Below are 22,006 nucleotides of genomic sequence, written 5' to 3' on the forward strand. Positions count from 1 at the left end.
TAAATTATTTTATGATCTAAGTCACGGTATGCGCGTTAACCGAAGTCTAGTTGAAGTGGAACACTTTTACAGCAAAATTTCGAATTTATGTAAGTAGAGAACTTTTAAAATGTAAAATTAACCAACTTTTTACATAAAATATTTTTTAGATCAAACACGTCAACGTTTATAATCTTTTGAAAAGTTATTAAAAATGCACTAGCTGAATACAGAAAAGTTAATGAGTATGTCGAAAAAAAATGTTCTCGTGCACAGTTTGAACCAAGCATTTTTCTTAAAATACACGAATAAAAAAAATTTAAGTAATACTATATAAAGTAGTTTACTTTTTTTTCTTGTATTCATTTGTATCAAAAAGCTGCATGTACAGACAATCGCGGGTGCAATCAATTAAACATTCCCCTTTAATTTATTCTTCTCTTAAAAAAGAAAGAAGACCTTTTTTAGAAAAACTAACAAGCTTGTGATTAAAGATTAATCTAGGTTTCTAAGAATGATTGTTAAAAAACGTTCAACTTTTAAGAATTGAGGTGAAAATATAAACTTCGAAACCCCTGCATTTGAAGGAGTTTTGATTATTTTGAAAAAATCATATTAACATTTGAATCTTACTGAGAAAAGTAAACAATTTTCTTCCTTTTATATATATTTGATCATGTTATTTAAAAAAATAAAAATCTATTTTCATTCATCATTGATTTTATGGGTCAGGCATTACGAAGGATAATTTAATTGAACAATTATTCGAGTTTCTACCCCGTAAGGGCGTATTCCATTCAAAAGTTATGTAGATTTTCAAGTGAATAACGAATGCCGAACGTTATTAAAATAGGGATGGTAGAAGAAGCAAGAAAAAGACGTCGTAAGACACTTGAAACTTTCAAAAGGTCATAATACAAACATTGTAAGAAAGTAATATCCATGATGATTTGATATTGCCTGAATAAGAAGGTACTTACTAATGCAAGAGTTTGTAGATGAGGGGTTTTCTGATTTCCAAGGAGCAAAGTCGTAGGCCGTTGTAAGATATTAAAAGACATTAGGAAAAAAAAGGTATATCGGCGAATTCGTGACTGGAGTGCAAGTACTCAAGCCAGTGCAGACGACACAAAAACTTGTCTCGAATTCGCATTCGTAAACTTCAAAAATATCCTCTTCGACGTAAACATAATTTTTGCAACTTTCGATACATCAGCCCTCGCTCGAGAATACAAAGTAAGCAATCTGAGGAATTTCAAATGCAGCCGACGATGATTCGAGGCAGCGAGAAAGGATCTGCAAGATTCAAGTACACACGTACACACACGCACGCGCACGTACACACAAACATAAAATAGAGCGCAGAGCAGAGCTGCTACAGGCAGGGGTGCGGGTGGGGTAAAGAAAGTTTTTTTGTCAAGCGTTCGATGAAAAATGTCGAGGAATTTCTTCACGGGGCAAAAGTCTGCAATCGATGTATTATCGGAGTGTGACAGTGTCGCGATATACGTATTATACAAAAGGTTGACTGTCGCGCCGTTTCGCGGTTGTGGCAGGCCCATAATGTAGACATTTTTTCGGCGGCTGCTGCTGTATACGTATGGAAAGGTGGGGCGCAAAATTGCGTTTGCGAAAGTGCCCATAAATCTGTCGCGCAACTTAACGGATGTTGTGCCGCGCGCTCAGCTAGCGTGTGTAAACTGCTCTAGACTCGGTGGCCGTGTGCACGTAGAGCCGTGCATACACGTACGTGTACGCACCCACACGCGCTCACGAAGCAGCAGCAGCTCGAGCTTTCTAGCTCTTCGCCATGTGTTACTCGCAAGTTTCGATTAGGCGTACAACTTCGCAGAGAAGTTGCGAGCTAGTTATACGTCATACGGTATTAGCAAAGCTTGCCGAGATGCAGTATTTTAATAAGCTAAGTAAGTACGCTTATTACACCTGCGCGACGCGCGCGTTTATGCATTCATGTGTGTGTGCGCGCGTCTACGGCAAGACTTCGACGTTGCATTCGATTTTTCAGAGAATCGCAGCTCGACTGCGGCCACCCTCCAGATCCCCCCACGGAATTGCCGTCGTGCCAATGAAAAATTCATACGCACTTAGTATACACTTATGTACGCCGGATATATCGACAAGGGCTTTCAATTGAATTCGTAATAATACTAATTAGTCATAGTAGAAAACACCGAGGGAGCAAATATCGAGCCTCCGCGACGTGTAAGAGTCTAGCGCGAAATCTCGAGTGTTTGCGCGAATAAAAGGGGCGAATAAAGGGAGAGGAAAAAAAAGATAAAAAAAGGGATAGAGAGGAAAAAATAAAAGCTATTATCATTGCAATAATAATTAGCTCGTTATATAAACACAAATGGACAATCTGATCGTTGCAATAAAGCCGCATCGACTTCTAAACGGTCTTTCCTCTGCCTCGTTTGTACACGTTACGCCGTTCGGCTGCGCGAGCTGCGTCGGTAGAATGTCGATAAATGGCAAAAAATAATGTGTAAGTTGGAGTTGTAAACGGTGTAAGTATATATTTATATGAAGGCAGCGGAGCCTTGGGGAGGAAGTTTTTCACGCTCGAACGACTTACATACAGGCGTAGATCGCGCTCGATCACTTTACGGACGAGTGCATCGAAGCCTTTTTCGTATCGATGAGCTAATGAGGTGCTGCTGCGCACACGCATTCGCGCACACACACATACATAATGCCAACGTGACTTTTTTCTTTCTTTTTTTCTCTCTCTCTCACTCTTCCTTCTTCGTCTCGGCGGTCTATAGATTTCTTGCACAATGAGAAATATAGCCCTGCTTTGTCTTCCTTCGCGTCGCGCTATACATAATAGCGTTTGGTTACTCTGGGAGTGCGCGCGTCGAATGCGGACTCGATACGTCTTATCTCGTTTGATTTTGAATCGTCACGGGAGATTGAACACTCGAACAAGCTTAACACGAGTACTTACGGGATGAGAAAAATGCCATTTAAACGCCTAGCTCAGGCTCTAACGTATTTTTCGCCTCGTTTTCTTTTTAATTTCATTCAATTTCAGTTCGCTCGCTTCACAAGTGATTTCAGAGATGTAATTTAAACCTGAGGATTTATCAACTTTGCAGCTGCGAGTATCAGTGAAAGAAACGGCAAGTGGAAAATATCTCGTAAAGTATTATTCTATTTTCATGGAATTTGCATCAATTTTCATGCTTTGAATGCAACCAAAATGTACTTTTTGAACCAACCATCGAAGAAGCCATTTAGTTAAAAGTTGCAATTTGGTATGTAAATGAACATATTTTTCAATTTGTTTTTTGATTTTCAGCTTTTTTATAATGAAAAAGTATTTTGACATTTTTATGGGTTTTAATTAAAATTGTCAAGTATACTCGTTATCAAACATTTTAAATATTTAAATTTTTCCTGAGTAACTATATAAGCAAGAATATTCAAAATTAAAAATTTAATCAAAAGACTTTGTAAATCAATCAGGGTGCACTCTAAAAGTATCAACGGTTTAGGTTCCTTTTTAATGTACTTTTTAGAAAAAGATCATGCAGTATCTTTTATTTAACCTATTGCGATTCGCGTGGTAGAGCTTATATATTTCAAAACATACACGACTTATTTGAAATGAGAGCTTAGACGATGTTTGTTGAGAGTTTACGCAGTTTCTCGCGAGTCTCTTACGTGACTTGGGGAAAGTTTCATAGAAATCAGTGATTTTCGTTAAGAAAAAAGCCACTTCTGATGGAAGAAAAAAAGTATCAGCAAACACCCAGCGAGTGACTCATAAAATAAATTTTCCAAACTTTTATAGCGAAAGATCACAAATAAGGCTTCAATATAAACACACATGTTCCATTACTCTTTTTTGCATGCAGCTGCAGACATTTGAATCGATTTATGCGTCTTTTATTTGTTTTTTTTTACTCATAAAGCCATAGCATAAAACGAGCGCAGAGCCCTAGGTGAAAATGTCGTTGCGTTGGAGGAACTGTAATTTTGCTTTACAATTGCTTTGATATGTACATTACGATTCCAGAGCTGCAATCAGTTTCCCCTTCACAAGAACATGTAAATTTGTGCAAATATATATATACAATATTACTTGTGTATTTCGCTGTAAGTACTGTAGAGCAGAGCTTATGGATATAAGAAAAGCAATAGTCGAGAATACACCATAGACGAGCTGCATTTAGCTTTTCCCGCGAATTGTATCTCACACCGTGTCAGTCGCGCGTAACTTCGGCAATGAAACGTAAACAACGTGTGTTTATAAAAATTACGCACGGGGTGTAAGGCACCGGCGAACTGAATCGTAAAGGGCAGTACCGACTTTACGCGCCATAAGCTGTTTCCATACGTAAAATATTCATGAAGTGCTACCCGTTTGATATGTGCGCTCGAATATAAAGTTATTTATTTCTCAAGCAAATATATTATGTAGCGCACGACTAGAATTTTTTGATGCTAAAGGAAAAACAGCTTTTAAATAAAGTAAGTCAAAAAAACGTTATTTTTCGAATCCGCGCGTCAAAGTGAATTTTGGGTCACGGATAAAGCGAAAAAGCAACGAAACGTTTGACACATCGGGAATAAATAGTCACACGAAGGCGGGCAATTTTTTCATCGACGTGCCGTACACATGCAGAGTGAGGGAAAGAGAGAGAGAGAGAAGAACGATCGGAAACCGAGCCGGAATATTCTGAAATGCGCGGAGAGTTGCTATAGTCAACCCTCGATCTCGGCAGTTCGATTTAACACCAAGCCCTGCTGGTAATGTATCCTCATCTCGAGATAAATGAACGAGCATATACGTATGTCCCACATAAGTGACGAGAAGTTGTTTATATGAAAAAAAAAAAAAAAACATCGAGCAGTTTTCCACATATTAAAGGAAGAATTGCGCACGTAGTTTTTTATATATAGTGGTGCTACACTACATATAACATAGCTGCTCGCGCGGGGCGACAGGTGCAGAGCGGGTGGATGCGCAGAAGCGTTTGCGCAGACTCGTTTACCTCCTGCTCGGGTGCGCTATTCTGGTCGGTCGCCGGCGTGCTGATGTGCTGCTGCTGCCTCTGGGGCGCGCGCGCACTCACACACACACAAGCGCGAACTAACGCACACGCACACATTCGCGCACACAGCCCCAGTCGACACATGCATGTACAGCAATTCGCAAAGCAGCAGCAGCAGCCAACGACGGCAGCGGCGGCGGCGGCGAGCCTCCGTGCGACGAACTCGCCTATGGCAGCAGCAGCAGAAGCCCGAGTGTGTGTACAAGTGCAGCAGATAATCAGTCGAGCCGTGAGCGCGTCAAGCGCAACAGCTCCCTCCCGGCCAGGCGAGCGCGCGGGTGTGTCGAATCGACCAAGTGACTTCTGCACCTTCGCTTGTCTCTCATCGTCCAAACGGAAGTATCAATAAAATTGTGCGCGAACAGTTCGATTCGAAAACCGTTGCGTTGAGTTCGGCTTTTGAATAGCGTCGTTCGCTATGCGTTTCAAAGTGTGTCGAATCGTTCGTTACTGATTTCGAATAATGTGTCCCAAATGTGCTGATGATACACAGTGCGGATGACGATAAAGTAGGAGAGATCTCGTGGCATACTCGTATGCGGTGTGTGACCGCTGTGATTCAAATTACTTACTTAGCCGAATGGAACGTGCACTGCAGCGACAACAGCAATCGTAGCAGGTGATTCGTGAAACGTCGTGTCGTTCCTTGCGGAACTGGTGAAAAGTCGAAATCCTCCGAATCGCGCGATTTCAAAGTTCAACCGTGTATTTTTGAGACCTGTGACGTCGTCGGCGAATTCGACGACGAATCGACGTCGTGCTTTTGTAAACAGTTGGCAGTGCAGTGCCGGCTACGACTTCCACGACTACTGCTACCAACTATGCACGAGCCCCGTACAATAATCACTATAATGATGCAACTTGTTCGGCTTCTTGGCCTACTGCTGTTATTAGCTGCTGACTCTTGCAGAGGTGAGTTTCCGAGAACCCATAGATACCCTATAGCACATACATAGAGAGGAATAATATGTCGACCTTATGCAATCGCGGGCGCATGTGTGTGAGCGTTTCTTGGAATTTGTTTGCTTACAATCGCACCCCTGGCGCTACGTGACGCGAAAGTCGATTTATTCGGAAAGCGCGACATTTATGTCGAAGCCCCTGATAAACGCTCTAATTTTCCCAGTTGCGCGCGATATTTTTGATAATTGACGTCGCTCGCTTGAATCGCCCGCACCGGCAACGTAGGTATACACTGCTCCACATCGTACACGTGTGCGAGTGTGTTTGTGCGTTCGCGCGAGAATGTGTACGCGCGAGCAACGTAGCTCTCACTCCGTCGAGCGAATTTAGGTCAATCTCCAGCGTGTACTTGCAAGCCCCCGGAACGTTTTCGTATATTTACATTTTCAGTTGAGTTACACTCGAGAGTTTATAAAAAATACAGTCTAACGACGATTATGCAGGCCAGCTCTGGCACATTTGGAAGCTCGAGCTTCATTCATCGGAATGTATGCATAGCTCATAGGAGCTACATAGGTATAGCAGCGAGGGATGTTTGCATGAAACTCGCGTGGCCCGGCGCGCACACGACTGACTAACTTTCGCAGCGAAGGCACGAGGGACTTGTTATACTGGCTTGTTCTCTGCGTGTATAATATTGCAACTTTGGATCCGAGTATCACCCCCAAAGTGTTTTATTTTACGCAGATACTGGCGACGCAGTTTCAGCTACGTGTACCACTCAATTAACATCAAAGTGGAGAATATAACTTTATATTTTTATTTTATTTTTATATTTTCACGACAAAGTTTTGTTTGTAAATTTTTTACATCGATTTATTTGTAAGTCGCGCGAACGATGTCAAAGTTATTTAAGAGCATCGCGAAAAGCTCGAAATCACGTGCAAGTTTTAGAAGAGTAGTTGGAGCGAGACGTGAAAACAAAACTAGTAAAGTTGTAATTTCATGTATATATGTATATAATGTAGAAACATTAGAAATGGATATGAAATTCATACCTTCGTAAACGTTTCTCTGAATAACAGAGAGCGCGAAAATGATCGAGCTTATAATAACGAATCCCACATAATACTGCGCATTCGGTCCACTAGAATAACGAATGAAATAATTTTCCCATTAAAAAAATAGTTCGAGCCGGTACGCGCAGCGAGCGGGTGGTAATGTTTCTCTGCATCGCGTATGAAAATGAAATTCATTACCGCGGCGGCAATCGGAGAAGCCTGCTATCGTCGACGACGACGACAAAGCGAGTATATCATACGTATATACGGGTAATTGGACCTTTTTTTCCCGCGCTCCTACTACTTCTCTTTCATTTATCATCCTCGCTATACGCAATACTTAATTCTCATCGTGGCTTGGTGCACGCATATTTTTTTACATGTTTTTTTTATACACTACGCTGAATAAACACGAGCGCACGAATTGCGCAAGCTCGGCAATGTCGATGCACTGCCAGCTTACTGCGTCTCTCTCATTCACCTTGAGGAATGCAAATTCGTACATGTGTATATATACGTGCAGGCGAACAATACATATAGCCAGACCGTAAGAGAGTACGGCTCGACTTTTGGGGTTTAACATTTTTCTCATCTCCTTCGCGCAACTCCTCTCTTCCGTTGCGCGGGGGTGCACGCGCGCGCCTATTTTTGTTTTGCACAAAACGGGGTAATCTGGCAGAGATAAAGTTTTCCAGCCTCGTGCACTTCCGCTTCTTGGTATATATACACGCTGCGAGCGTAGTGCAATACTCTGCAGCCGAGTGTACACGTATACGTATACAGCGCAGCGGCAACAGCAGCGCGAGATCTTCGAGGCAGCCTTTCTCCCTCGCTCTCGTCGTGCGGTATCCGCCGAATTGCGCAGCCAAGCGAATGTTTCAACGACGCCGGAAAGTTTCGAGGCACACGCGGGCACTGAGAGCGAGAGGGAGAGATATAAGCTGCATTATTGAAATCGCAGCCAGAGCCCCAAAGATTTTCTTCTTTTATTATACGCGATCTAGGCTCGTCAGAGTGAACATACTTACAAGCACATTACCAATTTCTTATTCAACTTCGTTTTTAACCTCGCGCCTGCCTGATTTTATCATTCATTAACTCTACGATACGCGAATCTTCTGTTTGATTTTCTTGTTATGTACATGGACTGTAGAAAATCGGATAAAACAACGATTCCTAATTTTGAATCATGAGTGAGCTCACTTGCCTATTTCTCTGAAATAATTATTTTCTGCTAAAAATAAGTTACTTCATAAGAAAGTTATCATGATTAAAAGACAGCAGCACCTTAGCAGGTATTAAATTAATACAACATCGTGTGGACTCCCAAAAAAAAAACAAATAAACTTTGTCGGTTTGGCAATACTTCTTTAGTTTTGAGAGCAGCAACTTGTGACCTCCGACAAATATGATTATGCTTCACAGAGTTTTCAGTAAAGTAATAGAATGACAGAAATAGTCTGTGCAATATTCGAATACAAGTACACGTCGAGTGCTGGGAAAAATGTTCAATTCACATGGGTAACGCAGAACAACGGGCAAAAAGATTGCAGAGCTCAGATAAAATACAATTCAAGTTCATAGTTTGCTTAGAGTAGCTTTTTGTTGGGGATCATTATTATAATTGTTTCGTATGAACCTTCGAGAATATTTCAGAAAAATTGTGCAAAATGAATAATTTCATAAGTCAGGTAGTTTTGAATAATTTGGAAAAAAGTATCAATTTGTACAGGATATTAAAAAAGCTCAAAGAAAGCAAAAATTAAAACATAAAATGATCAAATTTTTAATGGCACAAAATTAATATTTAATTTAAATTTGAATTGCTGAAATTATTTTGCAAAGGATAGCAGTGAAAAGTCAATCGCAGAGAGAGAGAGAGAGAGAGAGAGAGAGAGAGAGAGAGAATGAGAAAGAGAGAAATATACACAATTCACGGTGTATTTGACCTGCTGACTTGCAACATTTAAGCTGCATGAAAATCCATTTTTCGCGTTTATATAACGTGTACAATCGGAGCACTCTCGCATTGCTCACTTTGAACACAGGGAATCGCAATCGATTCTTTTTTTATTTTCCCTCAAAGCTTTGCGCATTCAACATTCTACCATTGCTCGGCTCGCGCGTACGTGCCTGCGTGGGCTTATAAACTTTCTAGTGCTTTAATTGGTAATCAAATGCGAATACGCGTCATAAGTTGAGCTTGGGAAAATTCGAAGAGGCGTGAAATCTTTTGCGAAATATTTGACGAGGATGAGTGAAATTGAGGAACCTAAATCTACTTCTTCCTTGCCTATCTATGCTAACATACGCGTGCTTATTTGCTTCCCAATTAAATACGCGCATATATTTACTTAGTTGTAACGATTCTCAGCCGCGCATGTGCACGCACATACAGACTACATTAGGGCTGCATACTTCTCATAACGACAAGCTTCGCTTTCGAGTTTAACTTTAAACAACGATATATATTCTCTCTTATTCGAGCGAACATCCCTCACTCCTTCCACGCGCACATATATATATATATTTAAATGAAACTTAGGCTAATATGTGAATATCTATATATTCGCTCGCTGTAAAATACATGCGATATACCTGGTGCAAGTTGGTTCGCGCCTGTACTGCCAGAAAGTTTATTGTCAAGCTTTCGTTTTTGGAGCAGTTTATAAATGAATGTACGCATGAAACGGCCCTACAGCGAGGATTAGCATGCCTCGGCTCTTGCATGGCGTCGATGCGCGTGGCTAAATTATCCGCAGCACTTGTTGATGACCTATTATTTTATAATATGGATAATAGAACCGTCGGATTATTTAACAACCAAAAGCATTGTTAAAATGCGTCAGAAATGCAAAGAAATAAATTTTACTTATACCGTTTTGGGCGCATTAAAGTGGCGTAAATTTTGTAGCGCATCGATACTTTGAGAGAGAATGATTATTTAATCCCCGAAAATTAACGCGCTAGGCTTGTGTCACTGCAAGGATTAATAATCACCGATCAAGCGAAATAAATGGTAGCAGCGAGTCTTTTCTCGTCGACGCAGATGTTCTCCCGGTATTTGCCTCGTTTTTGCCCGTCATGGACCATATATCCTCGGCGCAGTCTACATGCAGTGGCATCGCCAACGACTCGAAAGCGTATTTTTCACGTACAAAACGGACCTATATGTATTTCTTGTGCACATGTACACGGAATCGAGCGTCGGAAGATCCGAGTAAATAAGGTTCGAGGCTCGGAGAATAAAAAAGCAAAAACCGAGGCGTAATTTATACTTACACATAGGGCAACGACGGAAGCAAAGGAAGCTAGGATGGTCAAGAGGCAGCTTGCTCGCGAGCTGCTAAATAATGTATAAATGTAATATCAGCAGCTAGGGCTCCCCGTCACCTGTTCGACGCTACTAAGAGCAGTTCATATATGTCTAATGTTCTGTGAATGAGATTGCCGCTGCGCGTGGCTTTCGTTTTCTTGCGCGCGCTATACACACGGCATAATATATAAAATAATATAATACCGTCGAGTTTTCCGAGTCAGTCGCCTCGCATACATATCACAAAGACACGTTTACATGTGTAATATGCTCAGAAAAAAGAAAAAGAGTAACGTTTCGCACAAGAGCGATAATTGAAGAGGTCTTCGCTGCACTGCCGCTATTATGTGTGTGTGTGTGTATGCATACGCATGTATGCACACGTGGCAACAGCTACCTGACGACGGGAAGAGCTTAGAGTGTATTGTACGTTTCAGAATGAGGAAGTACATACGCACACATAAAATAGGCGAGGTTCAAAATCCGCACCGCTGGGAATCTCTACATGTGCGTGAAAATTCAGTCGGATGCGATTGTTGTATATATGGAACGTGTTTTAAACTCGATTAAGATAAAGGAGAAAAAAATGGCGCATGCGCTCGATAAAACCGATTGGATAAAATTAACTTTTCGTATCCGACAATTACATTAACCTGAACTGCATCGGCATCTTTGAAATATATAAAAATAACAACCTGTAAAATATTCTTGGCGGTAAAATTCTTTAATGAATTCGACGTTCGTAAAGGACTCGTTATTTTTCATTGTTCACCTAAAAGTTGATGTTTTTGTCAGTGATTATCGCTACTTTTGAATTTTCGTTTTAAATACCCAAGTGGAATAAATAAATTAGTGGAAGTCTTAAAATTGAATACAACATAAACTTGGTTGAACTCGAAATATAATTACTTTCGCCGACCCCTATTACGCACGAGCATTTACAACTCGTACGCGTTATATAATTCAACATATTTATTAAATCTAATTATGTGCTATCCAATACAAGTGACGTTAATTTTCAACGAATTGTAAATTGTTGCGTGTATCGAGCTGTAGAAATTGTTCAAAACTGCGTACGAATTTACAAAATTTCATATAAAAAATGGAAAATGTCTCAAGTATATTATGCGTGCCACCTGCTCTCATCGTAAATTACGAAACAAACCTCGTTACGGAAGAGGCGCGCACAAGGCGACCTAGCTCGCAAGCAGCAATATTTTTATTACCTGCGCTGCAAAAAGAGAATACGTAAGTTTCGAGAAGACTAGATATAAGTCAAAGCAAGCAAGTACATAACGATTCGCAAAGCGATATAGACAATCGAGCTGCTCGAGGGGGAGAGAAAGGAAGGCTCATCAAGAGTAGTCGCGCACGTCAAGGTAAGGGAACAACAAATGCATGGGAAAGAACTTACCTGACTTTTATCGTGCAGAGTTCGCGCGTGTATGTGTGTGTGTGTGTATATTCGCATACGGGGCGCTAGTATATGTATAAAAGAGTGCGCGCGCGAAAAGAAGACGACGAGGCAAGCAAACGACTATGTAGTACTCGAGCGAACGCGCCGTGCCATCGTCACGCAGCACTGACTCTCACTTCCGCTCTCCCTGGCTTGAGACTCGAGTACCTACCTACCTATGTATACATATATCCATGCACGCACATACACACACACACTCACGCACACACACAGATAATACCCTGCTGATGCCGCCTTCTCGTGACCTCATAGACCGGAGAGAGGACGGGGCACGCGCGCGAGCGCCACTGCCATTCTTGTTCGCCTTTAAACCCATCAGTATATATACGCTTGAGAGACGTTTTTGCCCACCTAGCGATTTGCCAATTTTTCCCCGAGCGTGTACACTTTTTTTATCGTTAAACTTGTTCCTCCACCTCTTCGACTCCATTGTCTTTGAGGATCTATATCTGTTAACGATGATGGAAAACCGAATCATGTATTATTGAAAATTATTAAACTGCATTTTTTGAATAGCTATGCAACTTCTCTGCCAGATGCTCGCTCAGAAATTTTCAAATTACTTATTACAAATATTCCATTGTGTGTGTGGAAAAAAATGTAGTTTAGTTTTTTTGTATCCTCTTATTTTTATCAATGATAATATAAATAATGAAAAATGCATTATTCTTTATTCAATTTTAAATATGCACAATTTTTTATAAAATTTACTAGTGACAAAAAAATGTTTTATGTAACGTTCTTTTTAATTTAACCAACTTCTTATCTTTTTTTATTATATTAGTATCCATCGATACTCGATATCACCACCGATCATTCATATCTTTCGCTCATGTATAAGACACAATTATGAAATGAGACTAATAATCAAAACACTGAAAAATCAGTTTCAAACTAAAATTATATGAAAAAACCTGGGTTCTTAAATGTAATTAATAGTCATTCCGTATATCCCAAATGTTACTCGAGAAACTTGGGTCAACTTTTAAATACTCAAGCTGACTGTCAAAAGAAGTATTAAGAAAAAATTTTATTTATCTCGACTATATTACGTTACATCTTTGACGCACCAACTCCTAATTGGGACGTAGAATTACTATTTCTAAGTAATTTTTCCCTTTGGTTACTATACTCTTTAATTTGTAAACTTTGAGATAAATAAAAACAACTATTTGAATGAAATCATTTTTGAGACATTTTAGATGTTAACAATCAATTTTGTTTCGAAAAAAGAATCGTCCTTTTGACAATCTTGAAATATCAACATTAAAGTATATTCTAATGGACTGGACTTGGTTTCAAAGTTTTCTTTGCTCTCCCCTTATTTAGTTTTATCCATCGCACTTATTACGAAAAAAACAGTTGAGCCATAAAGATCCTCAGCGCGAGGCAGGCGTTTATCTTCATTGAAATAACTCGTACGTTAAAATATCCGTCCAACTCGGAACTAAAGAGAGAGTCAACGTCATTGGATCACTCGGTCGAGATTTGCTGTGTTTTTTCAAAGTTTTTCCAACAATATATTTCATAAAATCATTAAAAAGTTTGAAAGAAGATCGATCGTCGGATAGAACGAGCTGGTCGTGTCGTCTAATATTGTTATCAACGCAGATTCTGCGCCACATTTTTCTTATCTTTCTCAAAACTCATTTATTCATCCGATACTCGATGAACTGTACAACTGGGGCGCAGCTTGAGTCTATCGTAATAATCTTTTTTGTATTATTGGAAAATGTCCCTGTGCCGCAGCGCAGAGTTTTATGAAATATATGTATAATACGTACATTGAAGCAAGCATGCGAGCAAAGCTAATGGGAGAAATGCAATACGTATCTCAAAATTAACACAATACGAGGAATGCGTATAAATTAGAAGGATATTATGCATAATGATCATTGAGCGAGGCTGATTAGACCAGCGCTGGCTGTAGCTATGGCACGCGCATAATGTACACACATGTCCGCGTGCGAGAATACCCGACGGAAGTCTCAATAATTATGCATCGCGTTACGGTGGCAGTTCACACAATAATGTGACAATTAAGTATGCGAAAAAGTACACGGATATACGCGTACACAAAGTCAGCGCGATGCTCAATTTTTTTTTCTTCTCTCTTCCAATTCGCGCAGTCCATTTTTTTTGGAGTTCGCGTGAGAACGACGGCTCCGAATAATCAAACTAATTCCAGCTTGAACGTTTTGGCTTTTTCTCATCTACCGCGCCAAACCTAGAGTATGGATAAATTCATTTTGCTCATACACTCAAACGCATACCCTTGCAGTGCGATGAAAATTTGCTCCAGTATAGCAACTGAACAGAACAACGAGCTCTAACATGTTTTTAGTGTTGCTGTTGTTGTTGTTGTCGTTGTCGTTGTCGTTGTCGTTGTTGTTGTTGTTGTTATTGTTGTTGTTGTTATTCATGTTGCTTTTGCTGTTTATTGGCGCTGCTGCCGCTGCTACTGCTGTGGCATCGTAGTGAAGAAACGATTTATGTTCGAAAAGTGGGATGGATAACGGTGGAGGATCGCAGCCGCAATACAGGCGCGCGCACGGCAGACTATTGTTTTGCCCAGGTTTTGTTGCGAGTATATAGCTATACATTTGTACGTTGTTTATGTATATATACGTGCATGACCCCCCTCCCTTAGGCCCCTTCTCACATGCACATACACATATACGTATATCAAGCTCGATTAAAATCTAGCGAAGGTCTCGAGTCGAGATTGCAGCGTTTATTATTGCCTATCGGAAATATAAATAAGCGAGCTTGAGCTGCGTTAATTTATGAATACAGTAACGAGCTTGCGCGATATTGGTCACTTTTTAAAAAAGGATATTTTTGCACATTTTTCGCTATCGATTTTATAAGTGAAAAGCGAAATAATTATTTTTATTTATGAATTATCGATTATGTGACTCTTGATTTTTATTCGAGGGTCATTTTTAGACAACCAATAAAATACCCAGATGATATTTCCACCTGAGGCATAATTTAATTCATTATCTATTAATAAAATTTCCGATTCTCGTCGGAGTTCGGATAAAGATTTATGAATAATTCAAATTTATTATGAAGCTCAGTACATACACACGAAAAATATAACTAAGTTAATTTTTGACGACTGTATGCGATTTTCAGATCAATTAATGCAAGTGCCTTGTGTAATCAATATATAGAATATGCCCTTAAAAATTGATCGAAATTGATTATTAAGTAAATAGAAGCACACGAGCTTAGATATTTAAATAGATAACAATAGCAAACATACTTTTGAGTAAAAGTTGAATGAATTGTTTTAAAGACAGAGGCGAATAAACTTCTTCCGAGAGTGTGTATATATAAAAGCTCAAAACCACCGTAGAATTGACTTTGTGTAACAGGCGCGTTCCACGACATAACTGAAGTATCAAAGAAGAAGGGGTAGAGAGAGAAAGAGAGAGAGAGAGAGTTAAGATGCCAAGATTTTGAGTTTAGACGCCCTCCGCTCCATATTGGAGTGTACATTGTACTCGACGACAAGAAACATTCTTGCAGGTACTGCGCGTACGAGTACTTGCGTTCTATACTTCTGTACAACTTCGTACATCCATGCATAAAGATAGATAAGTCGTCTCCAAACTTGCGAGTTGCTTTTCTATTGCACACCTGGCGCTACATTCTTACTTTCGACAAGACTTTTATAATGTAAAGCTGTGAAGATTCGATTATTTTGCTATTCAAATAAAATAAACCTTGTCTCATCTAAGTAAATGCAGATTCTTTTTTTAGGAGAAGGCAATGCTTTACTAGTAACCATTCGCTTCTTCATTGATGACTGTCGTACATACATTTCACTCGAGAGTCAATTTTTTTCGGTCTGCTGCTGCACATTGACACATCTCATTTTTGTCACGTCGAGGTAGCTCGACTCTGCATAAATCTCTCTCCTTTTCGAGGCCAAAGCTTTTGCCGGGTGTTCGATGTTATATACACTCACACGGGCGGTAAATAGCTGTATGTAAATGCATAGCCACGATGTCCTCTCGTTTTTGCCACCCAGAGTCTCTCGAATTCGTCAAGCGTACCTGCCATATTTTTTCCCGTCGCTCCTACCAGTTCGTCTGTCTCATGTATGTATAATATCTACCTTTGTAGAAACGCGTCCATCTGCGCAAGGACGAATTCCAAATTTTCGAAACACACAAGTGAGGCAAGTCTTTGTTGTGAAAAAAATTCAAACAGCGAAAAAAAAGTTCACACTTACGCAGTATATGCATTGCACAGAGAGGGTGAGTGAACTCACAGAAAAACACGTGTGCAAGTGTATAGCTTACGATAAGTATACATGTAGGCGAAGAAGTCGAGAATCTGAGATATTCCGAGCTGTGCCTACATGTGGGTGTGTAGATGTGCGCGGAGGTGTGCAGAGTGCGCTGCAGCAGCTAACCCTTCCCCTCCGGCCCCTGCAGCCCTCGCTCCGGCTTCTCGCTCTTCTTGTTAGCTTTCGTAAGCGAGACACGAACTCGATTCCTACACCCCGCATGCGCACGCGTGGAGCTTTTAGCCGCTTGCCTAGTGCTGCGTCGCCGTCTCGGCGACTTACCTGGCTGCTCGCTCGCTATGTATACATGTACAGATAGGCCAAAGCCAGTCTTTTACCTTAACCACATTTCTCCATGCTTTCCGACTGTTGCTAGTTTGTGTACGGGGTAGTTTACTTTAAGCTCCTTCTAGACAACTGCCGTTATGTACACGTCGTTTTCTCGACTACTGCGACAACGTCGACGACGTGTATACTCGGCGACGCATGCACGTAGGCCAACGATGAATATTAGACGTTGATGTACATGTGTACGGATATGCATCAATAGACTAAGAAAGGCCTTATTCATTTCAAAAGTTTTATTCCATCGAATGTAGATATTTTTTCCTCCAAATTAGGATTCGATACCACTATTGTTGTTCCACAACACTCATTCAATTAAATTAATTAATCAAATTAAATTAATTAATGTCATTTAATCGAAACGCGTGTTTAGAAGAGTATTTTCTGCACAGCCTTAATTTTCGGTTAAGCGGCTTTGTTTCCACGCCACGATCTCAGAAGAAACAAAAATGGTTCTACTGAAAACAGTAATGATCAACCTTCAGCCTTCTACACAGTGTCATTTGCGTTGGCCACCAGAGATTTTCCTAGACTTTTTGTTTTTCTCTCCACCCCTGCGATTACTCTCGAGCACGAAGCTAAACGTAATCAGTCTCTTCAGTGAGCAGGCAGTGCAGCGCACGAGGCCAATGAAGAATCCTCGAGTAGCTCGCTTTCTTGCCTCTGCCGCCAGCTGTCTTCGTAAATTAAGTCGCGTACACGAAGCACTGCTCCTCTCGTGCGCGAGCCGAGCAAAAACTTTTCGGCCAAGAGGAAGAGAAAGAGAGAGAGAGAGGGAGAGAAAGAGAAAGAGAGAGAGAGAGAGAGAGAGAGAGAGAGAGAGAGAGAGAGAGAGAGAGAGAAAGAGAGAGAAAGAAAGGGAGAGAAGGAAAAGGAGAAACACACAAGGGTGCGCCAGCCAACCAGTGTGTTTCACCAGATGAGCTTGAAAATAGAAAACCTCGTGGCTTTTATTACATACTGCCCCTGACTGCGCTCCTCTGCAAACACGCCAATTCACAACATAAAATTTTTTATCTTTTTCTAAGTATTCATTTGTGAGTTTTTCTCCCACAGGTCAATTTGGCGTGTATTTTTTCGGATTCGAATATTTAATTACCGCGAAAAAGTATTTCAAGTGGAACTTTAAAAAAGAATGATTCTGTAGCGAGCAAGTATAAAAAAACCTATGAAAGATAAGAATAAAACAATTAGTGCTCGTATTTTTATCAATATTCAGATTGTAACATGGTAGTACCAACGGTAAAATTAGGATTTATTTTTATTCTAAATAATGTAAGAAATCGCGTTTGATACAATTTGTATGTCTTTACGAACACGAACTTGCGATTTGCTGAAAGACAATGCGGTGCTCTAACCCATCGCTTAGAATTAAACGATTGAAGGTTGTACATAACTTATCTTGAGCTTTCATCAGTTTTGGGATTCACTCGCGCATTTCAGACATCGAACGACAAGAACACGTGAAACTCGAGAGCTTTAATCCATCGAAACGAATCGTTCTCACAAGAAAAAATGGAACTAAATAATCTCACATACAAGGCTTGCTGTAATTACGTTCGCGCTCACATATATACATATACAGGGAGTAAATGCTTTCACAAGTTCAGGTTAGAAAGTGATTCATGTGAGTTTGTTTAAATGCGAGAAGGCGGCCAAGCAGGAGGTGGAGACATAATCAACACAGGCGATAGCTGCACATAAGTGCTCGCTCGTAGTGAATTATAACTTTCTTTAATTATACAAAGTTTAAAATTATTTCTCGTCATTCCTACATAAGTTGAGAAAAGAGCAATCCCAGATAAATGGCACTCCACTAACAACTATAGTCGCGGCGGCGGCTCTGCTGAGCCGGGGTTGTGTAAGCTATCTACGCGTATGCCGGGGAATATACAACGCTAGATGCTATTATGATAATTCTTCTACGCGGCACGCATTAAAAGTTTCGAGTGAGATGCTATTTGAGCATTAGTATTTAATAACGTTGTACGATAAACTTTTCGTAATTAAAACTTTTAACACTTTCATTGCTCATTGTGCGTGCGCACGAGGCCTCGATGTGGAGCGCAGTGGGCGCAGCTACTTCCACGAGCCTCTGCGCGTGCATGTAAATATTTACGCGTGACTGGCCGATATCATTTTGATCAATGTTTCATTACCAAGGCTACACGGCTGGTATAAATATATCCGCCTACATATATGTATTTTGCCTCTGCTTTATTTTCGGTTAACTAGTCGCGCGAAAAAAAATATGAAAAAAATAAATGTTTAAGCCTGTGCTCTAGATTTGCATTTAAAACAAAAACCCGTGCCCAAAACCCGAGTTCGGCTAGATATTTTCGCCTGCAGCGAGCTTGGCAATGTGATAACAATAACACTATTTGCATAGATTGCACAAATAACTGGATGGCGTACGTTCGCATCCGTGTATTATATGTTTGCGTGTGCGCGAGGCTACACAAACATCCAGCCAACTGCATATCGTATAAATCCAATTGTGCATGAGGAGAGCGCTGGCTCCGATGTATCTCGCTCGGGTCTCTCTCTCTATCACACGCACGATTGCTAATTATTTACAACAGCGTTAGCTGCAGGCTTGGAGCGCCAGTCGCAAGTTGCGTTACTAACGAATCGACCATCCCCTCCTCCGTACTCCTCCGAGCTAGCAGCGCAGGCATCTGTCGTATTCTAGATATGCTTGCTGTCAGCTAGAAACATGAAAATGGAAATTATCCCAAGGAAGGGAGTCAATACTGCTCGTAATATGCATAAAAGCGCGTATACGAACGCGATCGTATATGAAAAGTATATTTAGCTTTGGAGGTATTTGCAGAAAAGATAGACGCGATGCGCGCCAGAGCAGTTTGCTTGTTACATAGACTTACGCGCGCACATACACACACGCGCACACGCACACACAAATATGTAGACATAATGAGAGCATGGATACCCTCCCCTGCGCGCACGAGCTCATACAAGATTTTGTATGTGTGCGCGTATGTGCGCGCGCTTAGGCTGGTCGACCGCGAATCTCCGCGAGTGCACGCGCGCGTAAATATAGCTGGGACTTTGTTTGCCCTTTTGCGGTACGTATATATGGCGCTGCACAGACGTAAAGCGCGCGGCGAGGCTTTTACTGAGCTGCTGCTGCTGCTGTATAACGACAATTTACACCCGACGCCACCACCACCACCACCACCACCATTACCACCGCCGCTATCAGAGCTTGCATATACGCGTGTATGCGTGTGCGTGTATAGGGCTGGCTTGAGTCTCACCTATCGAAACGAGCGAGCGCGTGCGAGCTTGATTGTATTATGTATGTATAGCGGATACGGCTACTGATGAATTTGCCCACTCGCTACTGATGCTGAGCTTTTTTCAGAGCTTCGGCAAACACTCCGAATGAATATGTTAATTAAGGCTTATATTTATTTTAATTACGTCGTAACGCGTGAGACAGTGGTACGATTTTTATAAAAACTAAAACGAATTTTTATTGACTTTTTGTGTGGAACATTATTGTACTTTTCTACATCTCGCTTTATATTGACTTAAATGTAAGCAGCTTTTAACAATAGACTGAAGCAATAATGTCGCATGGTCCTTTCGATTATGGTGCGTTAAAAATAACTTTCACGTATTCAATAACTAATTACCTTCGAAAGCGATTTTCCAACCGCCGTATTAAGATTTAATAGATATCCAAATTCGTACTGCGTATACGGCATTTAAATCATACGCATCGTAAAAACAATGCAATTATAGTGGACAATTGGTCGCAAGAATTGAATTGTAGAATAGCAGCAACAATAGTCACGGCGAGCTTTTAGCTGAATTGACCAAGGTATCTAAAGTTAATAGGCTTAATGGAGCGAGATGGAGATTATAAAAGGAGAAAGAAGGAAAACCCTCTAGTTTGCAATAATTAAAATGCATTCGACAGTGTCGAATTGAAAGTCTGGGTAGACGGACGAGCGAGTGCATGCACTTAGATGGGCGTGAGGGTCGTTTTTCCTATACATCCGGCGCCGCTGAATGGCACAACGTCCGAAGTGCTAAATTATCCGCATCCCCGGTGCGAGCGCGTCAGAGGAGAGGAGAACCCTGCGCGCGTACAGTGGCCGTGTGCGGTGGTCGCGCGATGGCTGCGATGCAAAAGTAGCCATGGAAGAGGGGTTTATATTCTCACTGGCGCCGTTGTTGGCTAAGTCGCTGTCCGTACTAATTCATTAGTGTGGCGACGGCATTGCGGCTTCTCCTATACAACCATTCACAATTCAGTTGTGATACGCGTATCATATATGCCGCGCACATACACACATACACACACGCATACTCATATACGCGCAAATACTGAGGGTTGGAAAAGTGTCAAAAGCATAAATCGAGAATTTTCGCACAAAAGGTGGTGGGTGTACGAGAAACATTTGCAATTATTCCTATAAATTTAACCTGCTGTATAAGTTTTCCCACCACCGCCAACATCACCATTTATATGTATCAATGTATACAAACTTGCGCTTTGCGGTATTTTATATATATGCTGTTGTATAATATGTATAGCAGTTGGAGAGTGCAGCTATATCGATGCAGCACCTAATTCATTAATGCACAATTATATAAAACAGAGGGTTTAACCGCTACGTCGTGTAGTTCGTTGCAACTCCCCGTTTGTTGAGAAAATTTGCACTACATCGTGTAATTTATTATTAAATCTTCAATGGTAACGATCATTCGATACGTGAATGACGCAACACTGCGACGAGCAGACGGTGTACTTGGACAATTGTCCTTCATCTATCTTGTAAATACCAACATTTTCAAGTTTCCCAATGAGTTTGATTGACTCCAGCGAGTATTGTTTAACATTTGAAATGTCTTTGATATTCTGCGCAATTCTGCAGTTCGTAATCCTATTTATCCTAACCAAATGTTAATTACATTATTCATTAATTAATTTGCCGCAATTCATTGTGCTTGGTGAGCCGCACGAAATAGTCTCAATGCACAAATGAAATCATTGAGATCGCGACCATCGCGGGCAATGATAGAAAATGTAGACAAAATTGGTGAAAATCTAAGAGACGAGCTTTTTTCTGACCTCGGCCCAGTTAAACATTGGCCATAATTATGACTGCTGGTCTTCCAGTATTTAACTCACACCAACTGCACCGGCACCCCTAATATCCCTGCACGCGTATATCGCTCGTATGAAGCGGACGGGTAGTGACTTAGAAAGCGGCCATTCAATTTGCAACAAACTTTGCAACACGAGGCATTCGATTAATTTAGTCCTGAGCAGCAGCGCTAGTAATACCGCTGCTAGTGTTGCGCTGCTACGGCATACTAGCGCAAATGCACATAACGATAGTTTACTCGGATAAGGAAGCTCCATAAACCGGATGTGTATGCAGCGTCTGTTTACTACATGCATGTGAATTAGTAGTAGTAGTGGTAGTAGTAGCTGCAGTTGTAGTAGCAGTAACAGCAGTACTAGTAGTAGTGAAATTAGTAGCCGAAGAGCACGAAAAGCAGCAT

The 22,006-nt window shown here is 40.9% G+C and overlaps 1 protein-coding gene across 1 annotated transcript in view; it reads left to right on the plus strand.

The window, feature by feature from the left end:
* The first annotated feature begins 5,768 nt into the window (after positions 1 to 5,768).
* The window catches only part of LOC106648121, a 131,616-nt gene continuing 115,378 nt past the window's right edge, over positions 5,769 to 22,006 (plus strand). The window contains exon 1 of the mRNA XM_023458307.1: positions 5,769 to 5,972. Coding sequence (XP_023314075.1) covers positions 5,882 to 5,972 — 91 coding nt within the window. The 5' untranslated portion in view covers positions 5,769 to 5,881. The remainder of the gene's footprint in view (positions 5,973 to 22,006) is intronic.

This window comes from Trichogramma pretiosum, unplaced genomic scaffold (assembly GCF_000599845.2).
Source record: "Trichogramma pretiosum strain Unisexual culture from Peru unplaced genomic scaffold, Tpre_2.0 scaffold48, whole genome shotgun sequence".
Lineage (NCBI taxonomy): Eukaryota > Metazoa > Arthropoda > Insecta > Hymenoptera > Trichogrammatidae > Trichogramma > Trichogramma pretiosum.